This window comes from Rhinoraja longicauda, chromosome 2, assembly GCF_053455715.1.
Source record: "Rhinoraja longicauda isolate Sanriku21f chromosome 2, sRhiLon1.1, whole genome shotgun sequence".
Lineage (NCBI taxonomy): Eukaryota > Metazoa > Chordata > Chondrichthyes > Rajiformes > Arhynchobatidae > Rhinoraja > Rhinoraja longicauda.
The window spans coordinates 91996322-92017717 of record NC_135954.1 but is presented as its reverse complement, the minus strand read 5'-3'; the positions used below and the strand labels follow the sequence as shown (position 1 = coordinate 92017717).

The window sequence follows — 21396 nt, the reverse complement described above, 5'->3', positions numbered from 1 at the left end:
AAGTCTCCCCAAAAATATGACACCTAGGCTGGACAAGGCAGCCAATCTCGACCTCATCGGGACTTCCATGGCCAATTTGGCCGCTAGAGGTACTGCGAGAAATACCCCAGTGCCCTGGAAGTCTCCCCGAAAATGTGGCACCTAGGCTGGGCAAGGCAGCCAATCTCGACCTCATCAGGACTTCCATGGTCGATCGGTGGGTTGAATTTACAACCTGCGGCCGGGGCTCTGGAACTCCAGCCCAGCTGGAGCCAGCACATCTATCCCCATACCCGGATTCCTTGGCCAGCTGGATAAACCAGCAAAGCTCTGGAACCAAGAGTGCCAGAAAATCAGTGGTGGAACTGCAATGAGTAAATATTAAATTTAAGTACAAGATTATATAACTAAATTAATTAAGACGGGGTTAAAATATAAAACACAGCAGAAAAGCCAATTATCACCTTTTTGGGCTGATTTATCAATTAATGTGCGAATTTAATTCAAAATTTTATTAGTGTACAGTGACATATTCACATTATTATGTAATATTTGTTTTTACTCTGAAATGCACTAAAAGAGGCTTGAAACTGGTCATTTTGTGTGTAAATGTTAAAAAAAATTCAATTTTTTGACCCCCGTTCGATTCTTTTCCTCTTTTTTTACCTCACTCATATGCCTGATTGTTTTTCACACTGAATGTGAGCATACATCATTCTTTAATTTGTTTGCTAGTTTTACCTGCAGGAATTGTAAATCCTCAGATGTGAGAATGTCTGTGAAATTTAATCCTAGATGGCATGGAACTCTGTCAATATACTTCCATATGTTCACCTTTTATCTAAATAATACCTTTGAGCATCTTTTGTGTTTTCGTAACTTCTGTATTGTTGACATACTTAGTTTTTGATAACACAAAAGGATTTACGAAAGGGCAAAAATCCACTATGCTATTATCTTAGTATTGTAAACACAAATGCAATCCCATAAAAAAGGGGCTCACTAACCAAAAGAATCGAAGTTTATAATCTAAGTACTGTAGTTTTGAGAAAGGATGCTCCATTTTGTCGGAGCAGTCAAGAACACACCTACCTCTTCTGCCTTTTCACAATTGCTCCCGAACTGAAGAGACAGTGAAAAGTCAGCTATATTGTTGAGTCTGAAGACCCATATAGGCTAAATTGATTAAGGTAGGTAGGATTCCTTCCTTGAAGAACACTAATGAACTAGGTGGCTTTTTAAGACAAGCTGGTGATTGCATAGTTAACACTACTTATAAATTGGCAAATGCCAGTCATGTGTGTTCCTGCATGTCATTGTGACTAACATGATTAGGGATACATACATTTGACGAGAGGCATCAGGAATTCTTCAGTTAGATTTGTTAAATTGAATTACAGTGAAAACTGGCTTCAATGACGTGCATACAGAGATTTAAACCTGTCTTCAAGATATACATCCTGGTTTTATAAATATTAAATAGAACTCCAAGCAATGCACACAGCTCCCTAGCAAAAAGCACATATGTATGTATATCTGCTAAAATTAGGATGACCACAACATGTGTGCCTATGAATCATACAATTTCAATCATAAAGAAATGTGGCTCAGAAACAGGTCCTTCTGCACTAACCATCAACGACCCATTTACACTAATCCTTTATTGATATTTTCTTTTAAAATGCATGGAATGCCAGTGTAATGCCATGGAATAAAAACACAATCAAAAAGGTTAACATCAAACTATTTCAAATTTTTATTTCTTTCCAGTAATGTGCTAATTTTTAACCTTTGTTTATAAACAGAATTCCAAAGCTGTTACACGCTTTAGTTAAATATAAACTGTAACTTTAAAATAATTCAGCACTCAAAAGCCACGGCTGACTGTAATTAACAATAATGTGATTGTTAGCAAGACTGAATTCGGAAACATTTGTAACAAAATAACATTTTAAGTGATTCACAAAGACAGGGCATTATAATTAAACAGCATTCATTAACAAAACGTTATTACTGGTCTACACATTGTGTACTGCTGACTTCTCTGAAAACATGTGATCAAGACTTTGTCCTTGTAAAATAAGTAATAAATGAACACACCTGCACACCAGTGCAGACTCATTTGTGGAGTGTCACCAGAGAAGAGCAACCCAACCACATGATTCTAAACCAGGTCTAAAATATAATCTTTCCCCATACTAAGTATACAGTGTCTCAGTGTATATTTTGCCCCTTTATATGCATAAAACATTGAAAATATTCCAGAGAACATTGTCAAGGTAGATAATATCGTGAATTACTTTTCATACAATTTACTCTCACAGAAGTCTGCGATTGCACACTGGATTTAAAATTCTCTGTTCCCTCCTATCATAAGAAAACTAAAGAAATTTTCTATTATATAAAAACACAAAGGTATTCCAGAAATCCAGTGATTTAGAAACATGCCAATTTTCAGTTGTCTCTGGCTAAACACACAATTTAAATAAAAACGTTCTTTAAAAAAATGATTTGTTCCATTGGCTAAAGACAATATCACCCAAGGAAAGTGCCGTGAAAAAGACTATTCAAAGCTTAAATTATTTCATGAAAATTGTTCCCCACTTATGCAAAAACTAAAAAATGATAATTGTTCCCCGATATTTGTATAATATGTTATTTGTGAGACAAACATCTAACAAAACAAATTTCCTGGATACTTGAACCTAATGTTGGTGATCATGGTAAAAGACATGATTAAACATAGTATATATTTTTTAAATCTGTGAAATACACAAGAACCGCAAATGCTTTTAAGTTTTCAAATTTTGGTCAAAGGTGTTGAGGGCTAATCCCTCTTTGTTAAATTAAATTCACAGCTATAACTAGGAAATGCAAAGGTATATATAAGTGCCTCTTGACTTTCCAGCACCTAAAAGCTATTAAGTTGTTAGCAAATGTCACAATGATCCAAGGTAGAACATAATGATACCATGAACAACAAACTTCATTGGATGAGAATACAGGTTGTAGATTATTGCATAAATTACATTCCATGTCATGATATACCAATCAATGAATGTTGATTGATTTCACAACAGTACCATTAAGCATGCCTTTCACTTAACCAGACATACAAATACATTTAATAAAATAAACATGCTACACTGCTAGCTAACCATTATCATTATATAACTATGATTTTCCATATTTAGCTGGCAGAAATTAACAATATTTATCCATCGATGAGTATTTATAAAGCTGCTGAATTAAGGTACATACAGGATTTTAACAGTGAAAGAAAATATAATTAGTATATTATCAGTAAAAGGCACATTACCATATATAAAATGCACAAGAACTCGATTTAGAAGTAAACACTTCATGAATACAAATTAACAGATATAGATAACCCAAAAATGATCTACAATGCCCAACACATTCATTAATAGAGCACAATCCAATATGGCTACAAAAATAAATTTGTGTAAACAAAATCTAAGATTTTCCAAATCTCTGAGCAAATCATCTTGTATTCCCTTCGTTATATAGGTCACATCATCACACATTAAATACTCGTGTGTGGCTTTAATGCTTCATTAAATTCTGTAGCAAACTAGTCCCATAATATTTATACCAAAAATGAGAAATGTAAACCTATTATAGAAAGGCATGTTGTATTCTAGTCTTAAAGGCAGCACTGATTTCTGTGGATTTTGAAATTCTTTTCAAAAATTAAATCATTCATTTACAAGTAATGAATATACTCCTCAAAATGCTTCAAAAATGAATGTGATTTCTACATGTTAAAAATAAGTTTTCTTAAATAATCCCAAAATAGTTACAAATAAAAAACGTGCAATAAGGAAAATAAATTAAGCAACATTTGTGAATAAATGGGTAAATACATTGTCTTTAATTTACAGTATTAATGCTATTTTAAAACTTTCACAGGATTTGGGATAAGGTTTTTACTTCTACTCTACAGGTTAGCAAGAGAACAGCTGTTCAATTAGAAATTCCAATATCCGAAGATAATGAATATAAAATTGGAAATGCATTGTGCAAGTCTGTTGAAATAAATAAAATCTATGGAGAAGTGTAGCTATATGGCTAATGCCACGTAGCAGCACTTAAGACAAAGGTTGAGTGTATAAACAAATGTTTTATTAAGTTTAACAAAAATCAAAATATGCACAGCTGAATCACCTTCCATATTTCATTATTCATGAATAGATTAAATAGATTATATTTGATAGAAGGAAAACTTCAAAACATTCATTATTAATTTTCTATTAACTGAATTTGTTGATCTATATTTTCCCTTTGTCAAAAAATATAGTAAATGTTAATACTCAACTTCCAGTGGAGTTCTTAAAATATTGGCATACAAAAACTTTTTTTAATTGTATATAACCTTCCAAAACACTATATTCAATGAATTACTTTTAAAGTGCAATTATGATTACATTTATGGGGAGGTTATGAGGGTGCCACATATTGATTTTAGTGCGGTATTTAGCAAAGTTCAACATATCAATCAAGATGAATTAAAAAAAGTAAAAACTTAGGGGATTTAAACAAAACAGGATGTTGAATATAAAAATTCCTAAGGACTTGAATTTATTGCAGGTGTACTGATTAAAACACTGTATTAATGAGAAATGGAAAGAAAGTTCTAGCTGACACAAACGTATCCATGGACTGAATGGAATATAGATTGGCTAGAGATTTATAACTCCAGAAAGACCGATTAGTTTGGTGCTGTTTCCTTTGGAAGAAGTGAGACTAAGAGCGATTTGATTATATAAAGTTTTAAGAGTCAAAGTAAGGAGAAAAAAAATAATCTTTATAGAAACGCATTCACGGAGGCGCATAGATTTGAAGGATTGTAGAGGGAAACTGCACCCAATGAATTGTGGGAGCCTAGTATTCAGTCTCCGAAATAATGATGGAGAAAGAAATCCAGATCACATAAAAGGTAGTTGGATGAGCTCTTGGGAGACATTATCTATTAACCATAATCCATGACATAATTTACCGTTTCATTGATTTGAGTTGATATAAAATTATCCACACATCATTTGCCTTTATGGCCTGTTATACCTGATCTCACAAACAGATCTAAATCGATCTCTGCTGCTGGTTTGTGGAAAAAAAGCTTAGCAAAAATCATGATCTGCAAGAGTATAAACATTTTAAATGCATTACTACTTTGAAATTATTCCTATTGGTTTAATCAGATGTACATTTAATAAGTGTAAATATATTTTAAATCAAAAACTTATTTATTTTGGCTGCCTATTGGAAGTGAAATTTAAAGTACTAGAAAATTGTATTCTGTACAGAAAATGTAAAATATAATTACAATATATAGATGCAATTAGGAAGAAATTGAAAAATTTATTCTTGAACATTTTAATTGTTTTGTTGGTTGCTATGGCCAGACCTCAGTAGAATTAAATTCAAAGACGATCAATGCTGCCTTTTTATATCATTATGCTAATGCAAAACTAATGTTTCATAGCTACTACTTTGCCTTCAAATATAATTTTCGACAGTTAACATAGTCCCAAAGAGATTTCACCCTGAGCGAATCTTCCCAAATACAAACAACTATGAATACTACCTGGTTTTATTATACCATTTTATAAAAACAAGATCACATGGTAAATTTTGTTAAAAGCTTCAAATTGACAACAGTGTAGTGTCATATGAATGAAGAAAATTATATGTTTGACCTATGTTAATAGTTGTATAAATATCCTAATCCTTCTTTACATTCATAAGGCTTTAAAATGCAAGACTTTTGATTGTCTAAGCCCATGTATGAAGACCAGTATATCACTAGCTCTAGTCAAAATGGTTTATAGGATTCTAAAATAAATCAGTTAAACAAAAATAGCTTTGGTAACCTAGTACTGTACATAGTTAGATTTGTGGAAAATACTTTGCACATACAACCCAAAAAACTAAATATTAAATATATATTTCCTGAGTAACAGTTAATATGATTATTGTGAAGGTTTGGCAAGAATAATTCCATTAATACAGTACATTAGATACTAAATCTGAATTTAAATTAAGATTGAATCAATATTAAAATAAATATGGAATGCTTTAAAATTATAATCTTTTTAACTGATGTCACAAAAAGCAATTTTATCTTCATTAAGTGCATGCTAGATCAAATACAGGTCCTACTTTTAAATTCCCCACCACAGAGGGTTAGTAAATCTAAGAACTAATCCTGAGTAACATTTCTTTCTCTTTCGTAATCGTTATTATTTTATACAAAATACAGAGGCGAACTGAAACTATTCCAAGTTATGTAGCACTCACACTCATTCAGTCTTTTAGTTCTGAAAAAAAAGTGATGATACCTACACTAAAATATTGTGCTGTGGGGAAGTTTCAGATTGAATGGAATCCTCCACAGCAGAGCAGATTATAAATATAAATCTCTCATCTGGCTGAGAACATATTCTAATTGTGCACCAAGAGAACAAAAAGGATTTTAGTAGATAAATTATTCAAAACAGTGCAGCTTTTCTTCTGAGATCCCATTTTTCCACTTAAGAACGTTTAAACCATGAATGTTATTGAAAGCTGTCACCCAGTTTTCTATTTTAACTTTCTCAGCAATCAAACATGATAAAATTATACATTTCGTAGAAAAATCATTTTAGATAGCATCAGAAATACATAAAGAAATATGCACTTACAATATTTCTAAAAGTGCAACCGAAAAGTCCTCTCACTAAATTGTTGAAAATGATTCTAAGAAGAATGTTTTCCATGTTTCTACTTTAATGAAGCTTTAAGATTAAAAAGATAATTTAATTTTAATATTGTATACTAATAGCAAAAAATACTTCTGTTTTTTATTAAATTTTCAAAGAAATCTCTGGTAAAATCTTTAAAATATGCTTAAATAAGTTAGATGCTATTTCTGGGATTTCAATTCAATGATGCTTTCATCAGTGTAGGGATTGAGTATGGCAAATGCATTAGAAGAATGGAGGTAGAATTAACAAGATTCTTTTTTTTTGGCTTAACACTGCATTTTTAGATCTTAAATGTTGACTCTCCTCCTCTCAGTGATGTAGAGCTTTAGTCATTTTATATTATTTAGTAAATTAAATTTACCATTAAGCCAAGCTAGGTCATATTGATTGTTACTGTGGTTCATAGACTGTTTCTTCTCCCAGAGAAGATTAATTTTATTTTCTAAATCCATTTAGCAATTCGTATTATATGTGAAATTTGAAACGAAAAGGAGACATTTTTGCTCCAAATAGTAAAGTAGTCAAAATATAATGGAAAACATTCAGGAGTAAAATATTAAGTTAAATTGGAGATGAAAACTATAGATGTAGCAAAAAAATTAGTGAGATTCTTCTCCTGCCTTCATTTCTTCCCTCATCCAACTACAACTAAACTACTATTCCAAACATACTTTAAAGTTTTGCAAGCTTTCAAATGGATATCACTGAGTAATCAAGGGCTAAAAAATATTCAGACTTGGTTATCAAATTCTAATCCAGATGCAAAACTGATATTGAAAATTAAAATAGAGCAGTTTCTTTAATAGGTTACCTTTTTACGCCTGGGCAATAAGCTGAAAACCAATCCTAGTATCTCATATATGGTGAGGATGAATAAAAATATAGGTCTCAGCTGACTGCAATCTCTGGGCTGCTGCTGGATGTGCTTATTATGGTTAAGTGCAAGATCAGGCTTGACTTAATGAAAACCCCAGCAATTATGGTTTTTACAGCACAGACAATCATGCATGTCCATGGTCTGTGATTTAAGAATTGAAAAAAAGGGTTAACCATACTACATAAAGAGGATGTTTAAAAATGAAAAACAAATCAAAATATGAGAAAACTAAATGTTACATTGGTTCCACAGGCTGTTAAACATTACATACATTCTGGAATGTTTTTGTTTTTAATAACCTAATCCTTATCTAAGTAAAAGAATATATTTATTTGTGAAATGAGTCCCGAGGCTAACAAAATTACTGATGCACCTTTAAATGTCTGTGTTGGAGCCACGTGTAGTTTCTTCAGTTTATCTCTGAAAAGAGCCATATAACTGAATACTTTACTCATCAAGTTAAAAACTGAATGTCTACTGATAAATATTTAACACAGGTGATTAAAATGTTCTTGGATGCACAGGCATATAACTGAGTTTCCTTGAGCAAACAATTTAATATAACTGTTAAATATGTCATACAAAGTTGCAACACCTTAACTAATAAGTTTTGAAAATACTGTTCGTTGATTGGATAGACGTAACCTTTTACCAAGTAACCATATTTTTGGTTTTGTGGATTACAATATGTTATTATAATCTGATCTTTTGATCAATTTAGAAAGCAGAATTAAAGATAGTCAGAAATTATTGAAAGAGCTCCATTATTTTAACCCTGTTTTAAAAAAAATCGATGCTTCCTCAAGCCTCTTTAGCTAAATGATATACCATGGAAAATGGACAGTACTGCTCCAAAGTTCCAGGGCCCAACCTAAATTTAGGATTTGAAGAAGTAAATGTCAAATAAACACAAGAACATTGTTCTATAATAATGTCAGTTAGAATGGAAAAATAGCCCATTAAATATATCAACTGAGCATTTCGAGCAGATTTTAGTATATTATTTTTGCAAGCCCAATGATAGCTTTTTTAATATCTTAGTCATTTAATTGTCAGTTATCTAACCCAACCCGATCAGGTGTTTTTTGCAGTTTCCAATAACTTTTCCATAATCTAAAGCAGTAATTTAGAATATACTACATAATTGTAAGATATGAAAGAACATTCATTAATTTATTTAAAAACTCAATTGTAGAAGAAATTATACTACCTTTTTGAAAATACGGTAAATGATGAAAATTCTTTATATATCTCAATTGTGACAAAACCAGGCCCCAAAATGGGTGTTAAGTAAAATTACTAACTGTACCATTTTCTTTGCATTGTTACTGAATCTCAGTATTTCATTTCTCATTTACTATATTTCAAATTCTTATTTCCGTGATAAAAAAAGGCATTTTATTACTCTTCACTTCCACACAAGAATTTGTGCAATCTTCTGAACTGCATAGTTATCATCCGATGATGTATAATAAAGTCTGCTTCAAATAGAAATGCCTGCCAAAATCCTGAAGCAGCAGAAATAACTCAAGGTTGCAAAAAACGTTATGTAACAATTTTCTTACTGAAATTATCAAAAATGACACCAGATTCTCTCAAGACACTGATAACCAACTCATTAATTTCCACATTCCCTTTCAAATCTCATCCCAGACTGCAACTTTCCCTTACCACCCAGATCACCGGTATTTAACAGCTAGCTTACTGTTATCCCTAGAATTTCACACAATACAAACAATACGACTTTGAAGACTCCACCCACGGTTTGAAATATTCCATGACAATTCACAAAAGCTGCTGCATTTTAAGCAGCCTCTTTTGTTTTTAGCATACTTCTCTTTTTATTGCTGTACATCCAGCATGATCCAATTCAGACTTCATCTTTTTCTCTTCAATTGACACTTCGTCTTCATTTTTGACAGCATCTCCTTGACACAGCTCCTTTAATGCTTTTTCAATTTCAACATGCTTGACCAAAGCTCCCAAGGAAATTTTTGGCAAGGTCATCTGCAGTGCACACCAGAGAGCAGTGCGAGCCTTTCGCGTTGAAATGGTTAGGTCTTTAATAGCAGCTGCCAGAGCTAAAACATCTAAAAACAATTTAAAAAAAACCTTAACAGGACAGGCTTAGAAGTTATCTATAGACAGTATGACATGGTGAGACAATGAAGCAAAATCGCTTTAGTAGTCAATATACTCAAGTATTAACTAGACATGCGGAAAAAAAATCCAAAAATTTACTTTGGTCAATAGGCACCCTATGTATGAGTAAAAAAGGCTATTGTGTTATTATCGATGGAAGTTTCTCAGCTATTATTTTTTTTCTATCTCAGTGTTTCATGAACTAAACAGAATATGTTGGCCTCGGATTCAATTTAAAAAGTAATGATAACAAAACAAACTTTATTTAAGTGTTTCATAAGATGATGATCAAATAAGAGTGCATGCCAAAGTACAAGGGAACATTAGGGGATTTGGCCAAACTGTTAGTTGAAGAGAAGCTAAAGCAGTATCTTAAAGGGAGGAATATTAGAAAAAATGATAAATCTAGGGAGCGATTTCCAGAGCTAAGGAACTCCAGTTGAAGATACAGTTGTGAGCTGGTGCTGTGATTACTTATATTTGGATATCAATTGTCCAGAATTAGAAACACACAGATAACCTCGGCTTAAAGGATTTGAGGAGAATGGAGATGGAAAGGGTGGAATCGAGGGATTTAGAAATAAGGGTGAAAATTTTAACATCAAATATGATTAAGGCAAGATCATGCGTCGGCAATGATTGGGCAGCCCAGAACTAGACCAATGGCCTCAGAAGATAGCAGTTATTCAGGACAGAGATGAGAAGAAATTTATTTTAAGTGAAAGGTTGTAAATCTTTGAAATCCTCTATCTGATGGACCTGTGGATCCTTCGTATATTCAAGGCTGATAGCATTAGAATTTTGAAGACTCTGGCTATATAATTTTAGGGCAGGAATATGAATGAGGCACAGGTTAAACCATAATCTTATTGAGTGGCAGAGCTGGCTTAATGGGACAACCAGACTACTCCAACTTCTATTTCTTTCATTGTTCAAATCTGTTTGAGGTTTGGAACCTCAACGTGGTCTGGAACATGGCAACTCCAACAACCTGACCGCGGGAGAAGACGGCAAGGGAAGAGAAAAGACATTCTGGCCTTCCATCACAGTGAGGAGGTGACTGGAGGAGACTCACTGTGATGGATGTTTCTTTTTTTTGTTTTGTGTTGGTTTGTGATTGTGTGTGTAATTAATTGCTTACTTTTATTGCTCTTATTGTTGGACTGTGGGTGACAAAATCTCGTCCAAAAGACTTGTTTTTTTGGATGACAATAAAGGTTATTCCGATTCTGATAGCAAATTAATTGAATAGGAACTTTGTTCAATAAGACAGTTTTAGCAACAAGCACAGATACATCGAGCATAACTCATCTCAGGTTCAAATATTTCACTAAGGTTACAAACAGAGTGGTTCATTTTCAAATAGTTTCTTAGAGGAGAAAAAAAGTCAGTTAAGGATTATTTAATTGATATGCTCAAATAGCATGAGCCTGGTGCATCTGACCAATCTGTCCTGTCGAGCTGTCAAAATGTTTGCCATGTAGGATGAAGGTAATGCCCTTTTGATATTGGAAATTGAACAAGAATGAGAGCTTATGTTAACAATGGATCATTCAATTCTATTTTATTAACGTTGGAGGCATGTAAACAGAGACCTGGAATTAATATACTGTGAAGGAAGGAACTGCAGATGCTGGCTTACAGACAAAATACTGGAGTAACTCAGTGAGTCAGGCAGCATCTCTGGGAAAAAGGAATGGGTGACATTTCGGGTCAAGACCCTTCTTCAGACTGAGTCACAGGGGAGAGGGAAAAACTGGAGGTATAAAAAAGTACAAAGAACAAATGTCATTCCTTTAGTTTTTATCTCCCCTGACTCTCAATTTGAAGAAGGCTCGACCCAAAACATCACCTATTCCTTTTCTCCAGAGATACTATCTGGCGCACTACGTTATTCCAGCATTTTGTGTCTATCTTTAATATACTGTGAACTACTTACCCTTGTCATCATTGTAGCGAGGTGCTCCTTGTCTCTGACGATTTGCAGCATTAATTATTTCATCTTTACGACGTGCTTGTGTGACGTGAATAGTTTCCAAATGGCAATCGAGAGTTGTAGATATATTAGTATGAACTGGACAACTTTGGATACGTTCCATTTTGCCAAACAAAGTCAATACCTGCCGTGCAATTCAAATATAATCTAAAACACTCAGACATTTCTTAGTGAACATATTATTCTCTTGGTGGAGAATGTAATCCTGATGAGCACCACAATGATAAGTATTTATCCATAAAATTTGTCTTTGGCCTCTAATTATTCAAAAAAAGCAACTTGTCACTGACTTTTCCTCAAGCATCAAAAACCCTTTTTAGCAGATTTTTAAAGAACAAAGGGTGGTACAGTGGCGCAGTGGTAGAGTTGCTGCTTTACACTGCTTACAGCGCCGGAGTCCCGGGATCGATCCCGACTACGGGTGCTGTCTGTACAGAGTTTGTACGTTCTCCCCGTGACCGCGTGGGTTTTCTCCGAGATCTTCAGTTTCCTCCCACACTCCAAAGACGTACAGGTTTATAGTTTGGTTGTCTTGGTATAAGTGTAAATTGTCCCTAGTTTGTGTAGGATAGTGTTAATGTGCAGGGTTCGCTGGTCGGTGCGGACTCGGTTGGTCGAAGTGCCTGTTTCCGCGCTGTATCTCTAAAATAAAACTAAACTAATTTTACCATGCGTGACAAATGAGAGAATAATTTGACTAATTTGCTAGAGACAAAATTGAGGGCAATATTGAAGAGAAAGGCCAGAATCTTCCAATCCTTGAATACGGAATTTTTGCTGGGGAATTGAAAATGTTTCAGAGATAATGATGGGAAAGCAGCTTGGTATCATTTCGGACTTTAAAAGAAACCGTTAACATACCTATGAGATGAATGCACAAAAATCTATGAAGATGGGAAGACAAACTGAGAAGATGAATAGAAAAAGGAAATAGAGATTATTATTTTTTAATTTGTGAGTGAAAAAGTAAGAAATTATGAGAAACTTTTATAAAATGCTGATTAGGCCTCAGATAGATTTTTATTTTCAATTCATTCTTTAGGAATGACATCAAGATTTTGTTGTAAAAAAAAATGATCAGAACAGGTCCATGGAAGAGAGGCTATAAAAAGTGTTCTCAGACTAGAGAAAATTTAAATAATTTAATAGAGGTACTCAAATTGAGAATGGTTTATAAAAAAAGTCAAAATGGAGAAGTTCGTTACTGAACTACTGTAAAAAGTACAGAAATGTAAAGCAACCAGAGTTATGAGGATTTCTTTTTAAAGTTATTTTTATCTGGACAGCAAGGCCTGAAAGTGATAATTGCTAAAATAGTAGTAACCAAAATAATATTGTACAAATTCTTTAAGGAAAAAATTATGCAGAGGTGAATAGGAATATTTGGATAAAATCTGCGGGAGAAACTCAGCCGATTAGACAGCATCCATGGAGGGAAATGGACAGAAGCCATTTTGGGTCATGACCCTTTTTCAGAGGAGACAAAGCTGGTAAAATGAAGTGAAGGGAAGGGCTGGGTCAAGAACAGGCAAGTGAAAGAATTCAGGTAAGAAGGGATGATGGACAGTTCAGTCAGGCGGGGGAGAGATAGTCAAAGATAGTAACCAGCAATCTTGGACCATGACCCCACAGACGAGCACCAGGCCTTAATTTCCAACACCATTACTGATCTCATCTCTTCTGGCTCTCTATCCCCTAAAGCCTCCAACCTTATTGTTCCCCAGCCCCCCACGGCCCGTTTTTACCTTCTCCCCAAAATCCACAAACAGAACTCTCCTGGCATACCCATTGTTTCTGCCCGTTCATGTCCCACTGAATTAATTTCCACCTACCTCGACTACATCCTATCTCCCCGGTCCGATCTCTCTCTACCTATATCCAAGACACCTCACATGCTCTCCATCTCCTCAATAACTTCAGTTTTCTAGGCCCCCACTCCCTCATCTTTACTATGGATGTCCAGTCACTCGACACCTCCATCCCCCACGAGGATGACCTTGAAGCCCTCCATTTCTTCCTCGACTGTAGAACCAGCCAATTTTCATCTACTAATACTCTCCTCCGCCTAGCAGAGCTGGTCCATACCCTCAACAACTTCTCCTTTGACTCCTCCCACTTGTTCCAAATCCAAGGCGTAGCTATGGGCACTCGCATGGGCCCTAGCTATGCCTGCCTCTTTGTAACGTACATCGAACATTCCCTGTTCCAGGCGTACACTGGCCCTATCCCCGAACTCTACCTCCGCTACATTGACGACTGCATTGGTGCTACCTCTTGGACCCATACAGAACTCACTGACCATCAATTTCACCACTAATTTCCATCCTGCTCTTAAATATATTCGGACCATCTCCGACATCTCCCTACCTTTCAGGATCTCACCATCTCCATCACAGGAGACAGACTAGTGACCAACATCTACTACAAACCCACTGACTCCCATAGCTATCTTGACTACACTTCTTCCCATCCTGTTTCCTGTAAAAATTCTATCCCCTACTCCCAATTCCTCCGTCTACGCCGCATCTGCGCCCAGGATGAGGTGTTCCATAATAGGGCATCGGAGATGTCCTCATTCTTTAGAAAATGGGGGTTCCCCTCTTCCATCATAGATAAGGCTCTCACTAGGGTCTCCTCTATATCCCGCAGCTCCGCTCTTGCTCCCCCTCCCCCCATCCGTAACAAGCATAGAGTCCCCCCTGTCCTCACCTTCCACCCCATCAGCCGTCACATACAGCAAATCATCCTCCAACATTTCGGCCACCTCCAATGGGATCCCACTACTGGCCACGTCTTCCTATCTCCACCCTTTTATGCATTCCCCAGAGATCGTTCCCTCCGTAACTCCCTGGTCCACTCCTCCCTTCCCAACCAAACCACCCCCTCCCCAGGTACTTTCCCCTTCAACTGCAGGAGATGCAACACCTATCCCTTTATCTCCCCCCTCAACTCTATCGAAGGACCCAAACAGTCTTTCCAGGTGAGGCAGAGGTTCACCTGTACCTCCTTCAACCTCATCTATCGTAACCGCTGTTCCAGATGTCAACTTCTCTACATCGGCGAGACCAAGTGCAGGCTCGGCTCAATACCTCCGTTCTGTCCGACTCAAACAATCTGAACTCCCGGTGGCTCAGCACTTCAACCCCCCCACCCATTCCCAATCTGACCTTTCTGTCCTGGGCCTCCTCCATTGTCAGAGTGAGGCCCAACGCAACTTGGAGGAACAGCACCTCATATTTCGCTTGGGCAGTTTACACCCCAGCGGTATGAATGTTGACTTCTCCCACGTTAGGTAGTCCATGCTTCCCCTCTCTATCCCCTCCCCTTCCCAGTTCTCCCTCCATTCTTCCTGTCTGCGACTACACCCTATCTTTGTCCCGCCTCCTCCCCTGACATCAGTCTGAAGAATGGTCTCGACCCGAAACGTCACCCATTCCTTCTTTCCCGAGATGCTGCCTGAGCCGCTGAGTTACTCCAGCATTTTGTGTCTACAATCTTTCCAAACCCATTGGTAGAAAACTCAGAACTGCCCACCAGACCTATCTTTTACATAGTCAAAGAAAACCTGAGGAGAAAAAAAATTCCTTCCCAGCTGTTATCATGCAACTGAACGGTCCTCTCATCAGCTAGAGTGCGATCCTGAGCTCCCATCTACCTGTATAGGAAGAATCTGCAGATGCTGGTTTACACCGAAGATCATCTCCGACACCCCCTCCCCTTTCTTGATCTCACCATAGCTCTGCTCTTGCTCTCCCTCCCCTCTGTTGCAACAGGGACAGAGTCCCCCAAGTCCTCACCTTTCACCCCATCAGCCTTCGCATACAGCACATTATTCTCCAATATTTTTGCCACCTCCAACGGAATCCACTACTAGTCACATCTTCCCATCTCCACTTTCCACGGAGATTGTTCCCTCCACAACTCCCTGGTTCACTCATCCCTTTTCACCCAAACCACCTCCTCCCCAGGTACGATCCCCTGCAACCGCAGGAGATGCAACATCTGTCCCAATACCTCCTCCCTTGACTCCATCCAGGGACCCCAATAGTTCTTTCAGGTGAGGCCGAGGTTCATTTGCATTTCCTCCAACCTCATCTACTGTATCCATTGTTCTCGGTGTAGACTCCTATATATCGGCGAGACCAAGCACATACTGAGAGATCATCTCGCTGAACGCCTACGCTCAGTCCGCCCTGGCCTACGTGATTTCCCGGTTACAAAGCATTTTAACTCCCATTCCCATACTGACCATTCTGCCCTGGGCCTCCTTCACTGTCAAAGTGAGGCACACTCAAATTGGTGGAACATCACCTCACATTTCGATTGGGCAGGTTACAAACCAGCGGTATGAATATTGGTTTCTCTAATTTCAAGTTAGCCATACATTCCCTCCCTCTCTCTGTCCCTCCACCACCCTAGTCACCCTGCTAGTTTTACTGTTTGTATCCTCTCGTTCACCCCTTCTCCACAACCAACAATGGACCATTGTGGGCTCTTTGGCCATTGGGATGCATGTGCTATTACATATAACAACTACAGCATGGAAACAGGCCTGTCCGGCCCTACCAGTCCACGCCGACCATTCTCCCTGACCTAGTCTCATCTACCTGCACTCAGACCATAACCCTCCAATCCCCTCCTATCCATATACCTATCCAATTTACTCTTAAATAATAAAATCGAGCCAGCCTCCACCACTTCCACCGGAAGCCCATTCCATACAGCCACAACCCTCTGAGTAAAGAAGTTCCCCCTCATGTTACCCCTAAACCTTTGTCCCTCAATTCTGAAGCTATGTCCCCTTGTTGGAATCTTCCCCACTCTCAAAGGGAAAAGCCTACCCACGTCAACTCTGTCCGTCCCTCTCATAATTTTAAAAACCTCTATCAAGTCCCCCCTCAACCTTCTACGCTCCAAAGAATAAAGACCCAACCTGTTCAACCTCTCTCTGTAGCCTAAGTGCTGAAACCCAGGCAACATTCTAGTAAATCTCCTCTGTACCCTCTCCATTTTGTCGACATCCTTCCTATAATTTGGCGACCAGAACTGCACACCATACTCCAGATTCGGCCTCACCAATGCCCTGTACAATTTCAACATTACATCCCAACTTCTATACTCGATGCTCTGATTTATAAAGGCAAGCATACCAAACGCCTTCTTCACCACCCTATCCACATGAGATTCCACCTTCAGGGAACAATGCACAGTTATTCCCAGATCCCTCTGTTCCACTGCATTCCTCAATTGCCTACCATTTACCCTGTACGTCCTATTTTGATTTGTCCTACCAAAATGCAGCACCTCACACTTATCAGCATTAAACTCCATCTGCCATCTTTCAGCCCACCCTTCCAAAAGGCCCAAGTCTCTCTGTAGACTTTGAAAATCTACCTCACTATCAACTACTCCACCTATCTTAGTATCATCTGCATATTTACTAATCCAATTTGCCACACCATCATCCAGATCATTAATGTAAATGACAAACAACAGTGGACCCAACACAGATCCTTGGGGCACTCCACTAGACACTGGCCTCCAACCTGACATACAATTGTCAACCGTTACCCTCTGGTATCTCCCATTCAGCCATTGTTGAATCCATCTTGCAACCTCACTATTAATACCCAACGATTTAACCTTCTTAATCAACCTTCCATGTGGAACCTTGTCAAATGCCTTACTGAAGTCCATATAGACAACATCCACAGCCTTGCCCTTATCAATTTCCCTGGTAACCTCTTCAAAAAATTCAAGAAGATTAGTCAAACATGACCTTCCAGGCACAAATCCATGTTGACTGTTTCTAATCAGGCCTTGATTATCCAAATAATTATATATATTGTCCCTAAGTATCTTTTCCATTAATTTTCCCACCACAGACGTCAAACTAATAGGTCTATAATTGCTAGGTTTACTTTTAGAACCTTTTTTAAACAAAGGCACAACATGCGCAATGCGCCAATCTTCCGGCACCATCCCTGTTTCTAATGACGTTTGAAATATTTCCGTCATAGCCCCTGCTATTTCTGCACTAACTTCCCTCAATGTCCTAGGGAATATCCTATCAGGACCTGGAGACTTATCCACTTTTATATTCTTCAAAAGTGTCCGTACCTCCTCTTCTTTAATCATCCTAATTTCCATCACTACTCTACTTGTTTCGCTTACCTCACATAATTCAATATCCTTCTCCTCGGTAAATACCGAAGAAAAGAAATTGTTTAATATCTCCCCCATTTCTTCCGGCTCAGCACATAGCTGTCCACTCTGACTCTCTAATGGACCAATTTTATCCCTCACTATCCTTTTGCTATTGACATATCTGTAGAACCCCTTGGGGTTTACTTTTACATTACTTGCCAAAGCAGCCTCATATCTTTTTTTCGCTTTTCTAATTTCCTTTTTAAGATTCCTTTTACATTCTTTATATTCCTCAAGAACCTCATTTACTCCCTGCCGCTTATATTTATTGTATATCTCCCTCTTTTTCCGAACCAAGTGTCCAATTTCCCTGGAAAACCACGGCTCTTTCAAATTATTATTCTTTCCTTTCCACTGAACAGGGACATAAAGACTCTGTACTCTCAAAATGTCACCTTTAAATATCCTCCATTTCTCTATTATATCCTTTTCATAAAACAACAATTTCCATTTCACTCCTTTTAAATCCTTTCTCATCTCCTCAAAATTAGCCTTTCTCCAATCCAAAATCTCAACCCTTGGTCCAGATTTGACCTTCTCCATAATGATATTGAAACTAATGGCATTATGATCACTAGACCCAAAGTGCTCCTCAACACATACCTCCGTCACCTGACCATCTCATTTCCTAACAGGAGGTCCAACACTGCCCCTTCTCTGGTAGGCACCTCTACGTATTGCTGCAAAAAACTATCCTGCACACATTTTACAAACTCCAAACCATCCAGCCCTTTAACAGAATGTGATTCCCAGTCTATATACGGAAAATTGAAATCACCCACAATCACCACTCTGTGCTTACTACTAATATCTGCTATCTCCTTACATATTTGCTCTTCCAATTCTCGTTCCCTATTTGGCGGTCTATAATACACCCCTATAAGTGTTGCTAAACCTTTCTCATTTCTGAGTTCCACCCAAACAGCCTCCTTAATCGAGCCTTCTAGTCTGTCCTGCCAAAGCACTGCTGTGATATCCTCCCTGACAAGCAATGCAACACCCCCACTTCTTGCCCCTCCGATTCTATCACATCTGAAACAATGAAATCCTGGAATATTTAATTGCCAATCGCAACCCTCCTGCAACCATGTTTCATTGATGCCTGCTCTGATCTGCTCTGTACCTTTTCATACCGATAGTTTCTCTCTCTACTGACTCAGTCTGAAGAAGGGTCTCGACCTGAAACATCACCTATTCCTCTTCTCCAGAGATTCTGCCTGACCCGCTGAGTTACTCCAGCATTTTCTGTCCATCTCCCATCTACCTCACTGCAGACCTTTGCACTATCTTTAATTGGTCTTTATCGGAATTCTATCTTTACACTAATTGTTGTATTTTTTATCGTTTATCTGTGCACTGCTTGATTGTATTCATGTATAATCTTTCTTTTTGGATAGACACAAAAGCTTTTCACTTTCAAATTTTAATGAAACCTCACAAAAATGTAATTCATTAGTTTCACGTACACCGAGGAAAACCGAGGAGCTTTTCTTCAGTACATGACAATAATAAACTAAACTAATAATCCTCTATGAAATCACTCCTCAGCTTCTTGTACTTTAGGGGAGAAACGTCCCAGCATATGCAGCCTCTCCTGATAACTCAAAAACCCCTATGCCAGTAATATCTTCATCAAGTCAGTCAGAGAGTTGTGAATCTGTGGAATTCTCTGCCTCAGAAGGCAGTGGAGGCCAATTCTCTGAATGCATTCAAGAGAGAGCTAGATAGAGCTCTTAAGGATAGCGGAGTCAGGGGGTATGGGGAGAAGGCAGGAACGGGGTACTGATTGAGAATGACCAGCCATGATCACATTGAATGGTGGTGCTGGTTCGAAGGGCCGAATGGCCTCCACCTGCACCCATTGTCTATTGTCTATTAATCTTTATTGCAGCTTTTCCAACTTAATGACATCCTTTCAATAGCTGGGGAACTAGAACTACACATAATGCTCCAAGTGGTCTCACCAACAACTTGTATAGTTGTAATAGACATCCCAACTCCAGAACACAATGCCCTGATCCACAAAGGTAAGTGTGCCAAATGCTTTCTTCACCATCGCGATTACCTGTGTCTCCCTTTTCATGGAACCTTGTACATTCTGTCATAGAAAATAAACCCTGAATGAAGAAAAAGTTTCTAGTATTCGTCGCCTTTCAATAAATAACAGTCTGGGATTGGGTAAAATCCAAGAGTTATTGTGGATTATTAAAAAATAAACACTTATCTACCATCCTCATTTTAACTGAGCTGTTTTAAATACATTTTTTTACACATCCAATGTGAATTTTATGTTGATATATTCTACGAGGTAATCAATTAAGATAACAAGTAAAACAGCAAAAATTGGGGATAAAAACAAAACACAAAAATTACCCTAACAAAATCAAAACCTACCCTTGCTTGTTCACGTAACTGATCAACAATCAAACGATCTACTCTTGAGGGATTGGAAGGCAGACGAGGTATAGGAGTATTGTTTGAACTGGACACTCGATTTCCAGGAAAGTTTCTTGCAAGCTCAGCTTCAGTCTGTTTAAAAAAAGTAAAATAAAAGAGAAAAATTAAATCATTGCTTTGTTTGCCTGATGAGCCTGTTGTAATTTGTAGAGAAAGATAGGGATATAAATTTGCTAATAATAATGTATTAGAGAATTATAATTAACAAACTACAAATAATTGTGATGAAATTTAGATGTGTGGAATATTTCGCTCATATAATTTTGGAATGGGAATAGAGTAAGGCGAGAGCATCATAAAATAACTTCCAAATATTATAATTACCAATATGTAGGTGAAGAAGAAGATATTGAACTCTAGTTGTGGATCTTTAAAACTTAAAAATAGAAATAACCAAAAAAAGGTATGTTGAGACTTAAATATATGGATACTAAAAATGCACGGGATCCACATTTAATCTTTCCAAAACATGGTTTGCCTCCAGTTAGAATATTATTTAATTGCCTTAAAAAATGCAATTCACTAAATAACTTGTTCATTCTTTTACAATGTTAAACAACAATTAAGATTTTCATGGTAAAACTGTGATTGGAGGGCATATAAATAATATAAATATACAGACTGGCAGTAAAATACACAATGTCATTTCAATGACATCGAAGGTCTGCATAGAAGTATATTTTATTTAGATGGCAATCTGTATATCAATCCATCAACTAGAAAAACGAGTGAATAAATACATTTATGTTAGGTAACATCTGCGGCAAGAAAAATAATTAACATTTCATGTCAAATATCCTTCATCAGAGCAGCAAAAGAGAAAACGGTTTAGTTTTAGTTGCAGAGAGAATGAGGGAGATTAGCTTGGACAAAATAAATATATCTCTGATTAGGTCAGGCCAAGGGGATAAGTTGGAGAGGTCATCTGGTCAATGGGTTCATTACGGCAGCTACAGAAGAAAAAAAAGAAC

The 21396-nt window shown here is 37.2% G+C and overlaps 1 protein-coding gene across 1 annotated transcript in view; it reads right to left on the bottom strand.

Moving 5' to 3' along the window:
* Positions 1 to 1726: 1726 nt before the first annotated feature.
* LOC144607352 (meiosis-specific coiled-coil domain-containing protein MEIOC-like) overlaps positions 1727 to 21396 on the bottom strand; it is a 41942-nt gene continuing 22272 nt past the window's right edge. Inside the window, exons 6-8 of the mRNA XM_078424128.1 lie at positions 20363 to 20497; positions 11705 to 11885; positions 1727 to 9713 (exon numbers count right to left, since the gene is read on the bottom strand). Coding sequence (XP_078280254.1) covers positions 9448 to 9713; positions 11705 to 11885; positions 20363 to 20497 — 582 coding nt within the window. The 3' untranslated portion in view covers positions 1727 to 9447. The remainder of the gene's footprint in view (positions 9714 to 11704; positions 11886 to 20362; positions 20498 to 21396) is intronic.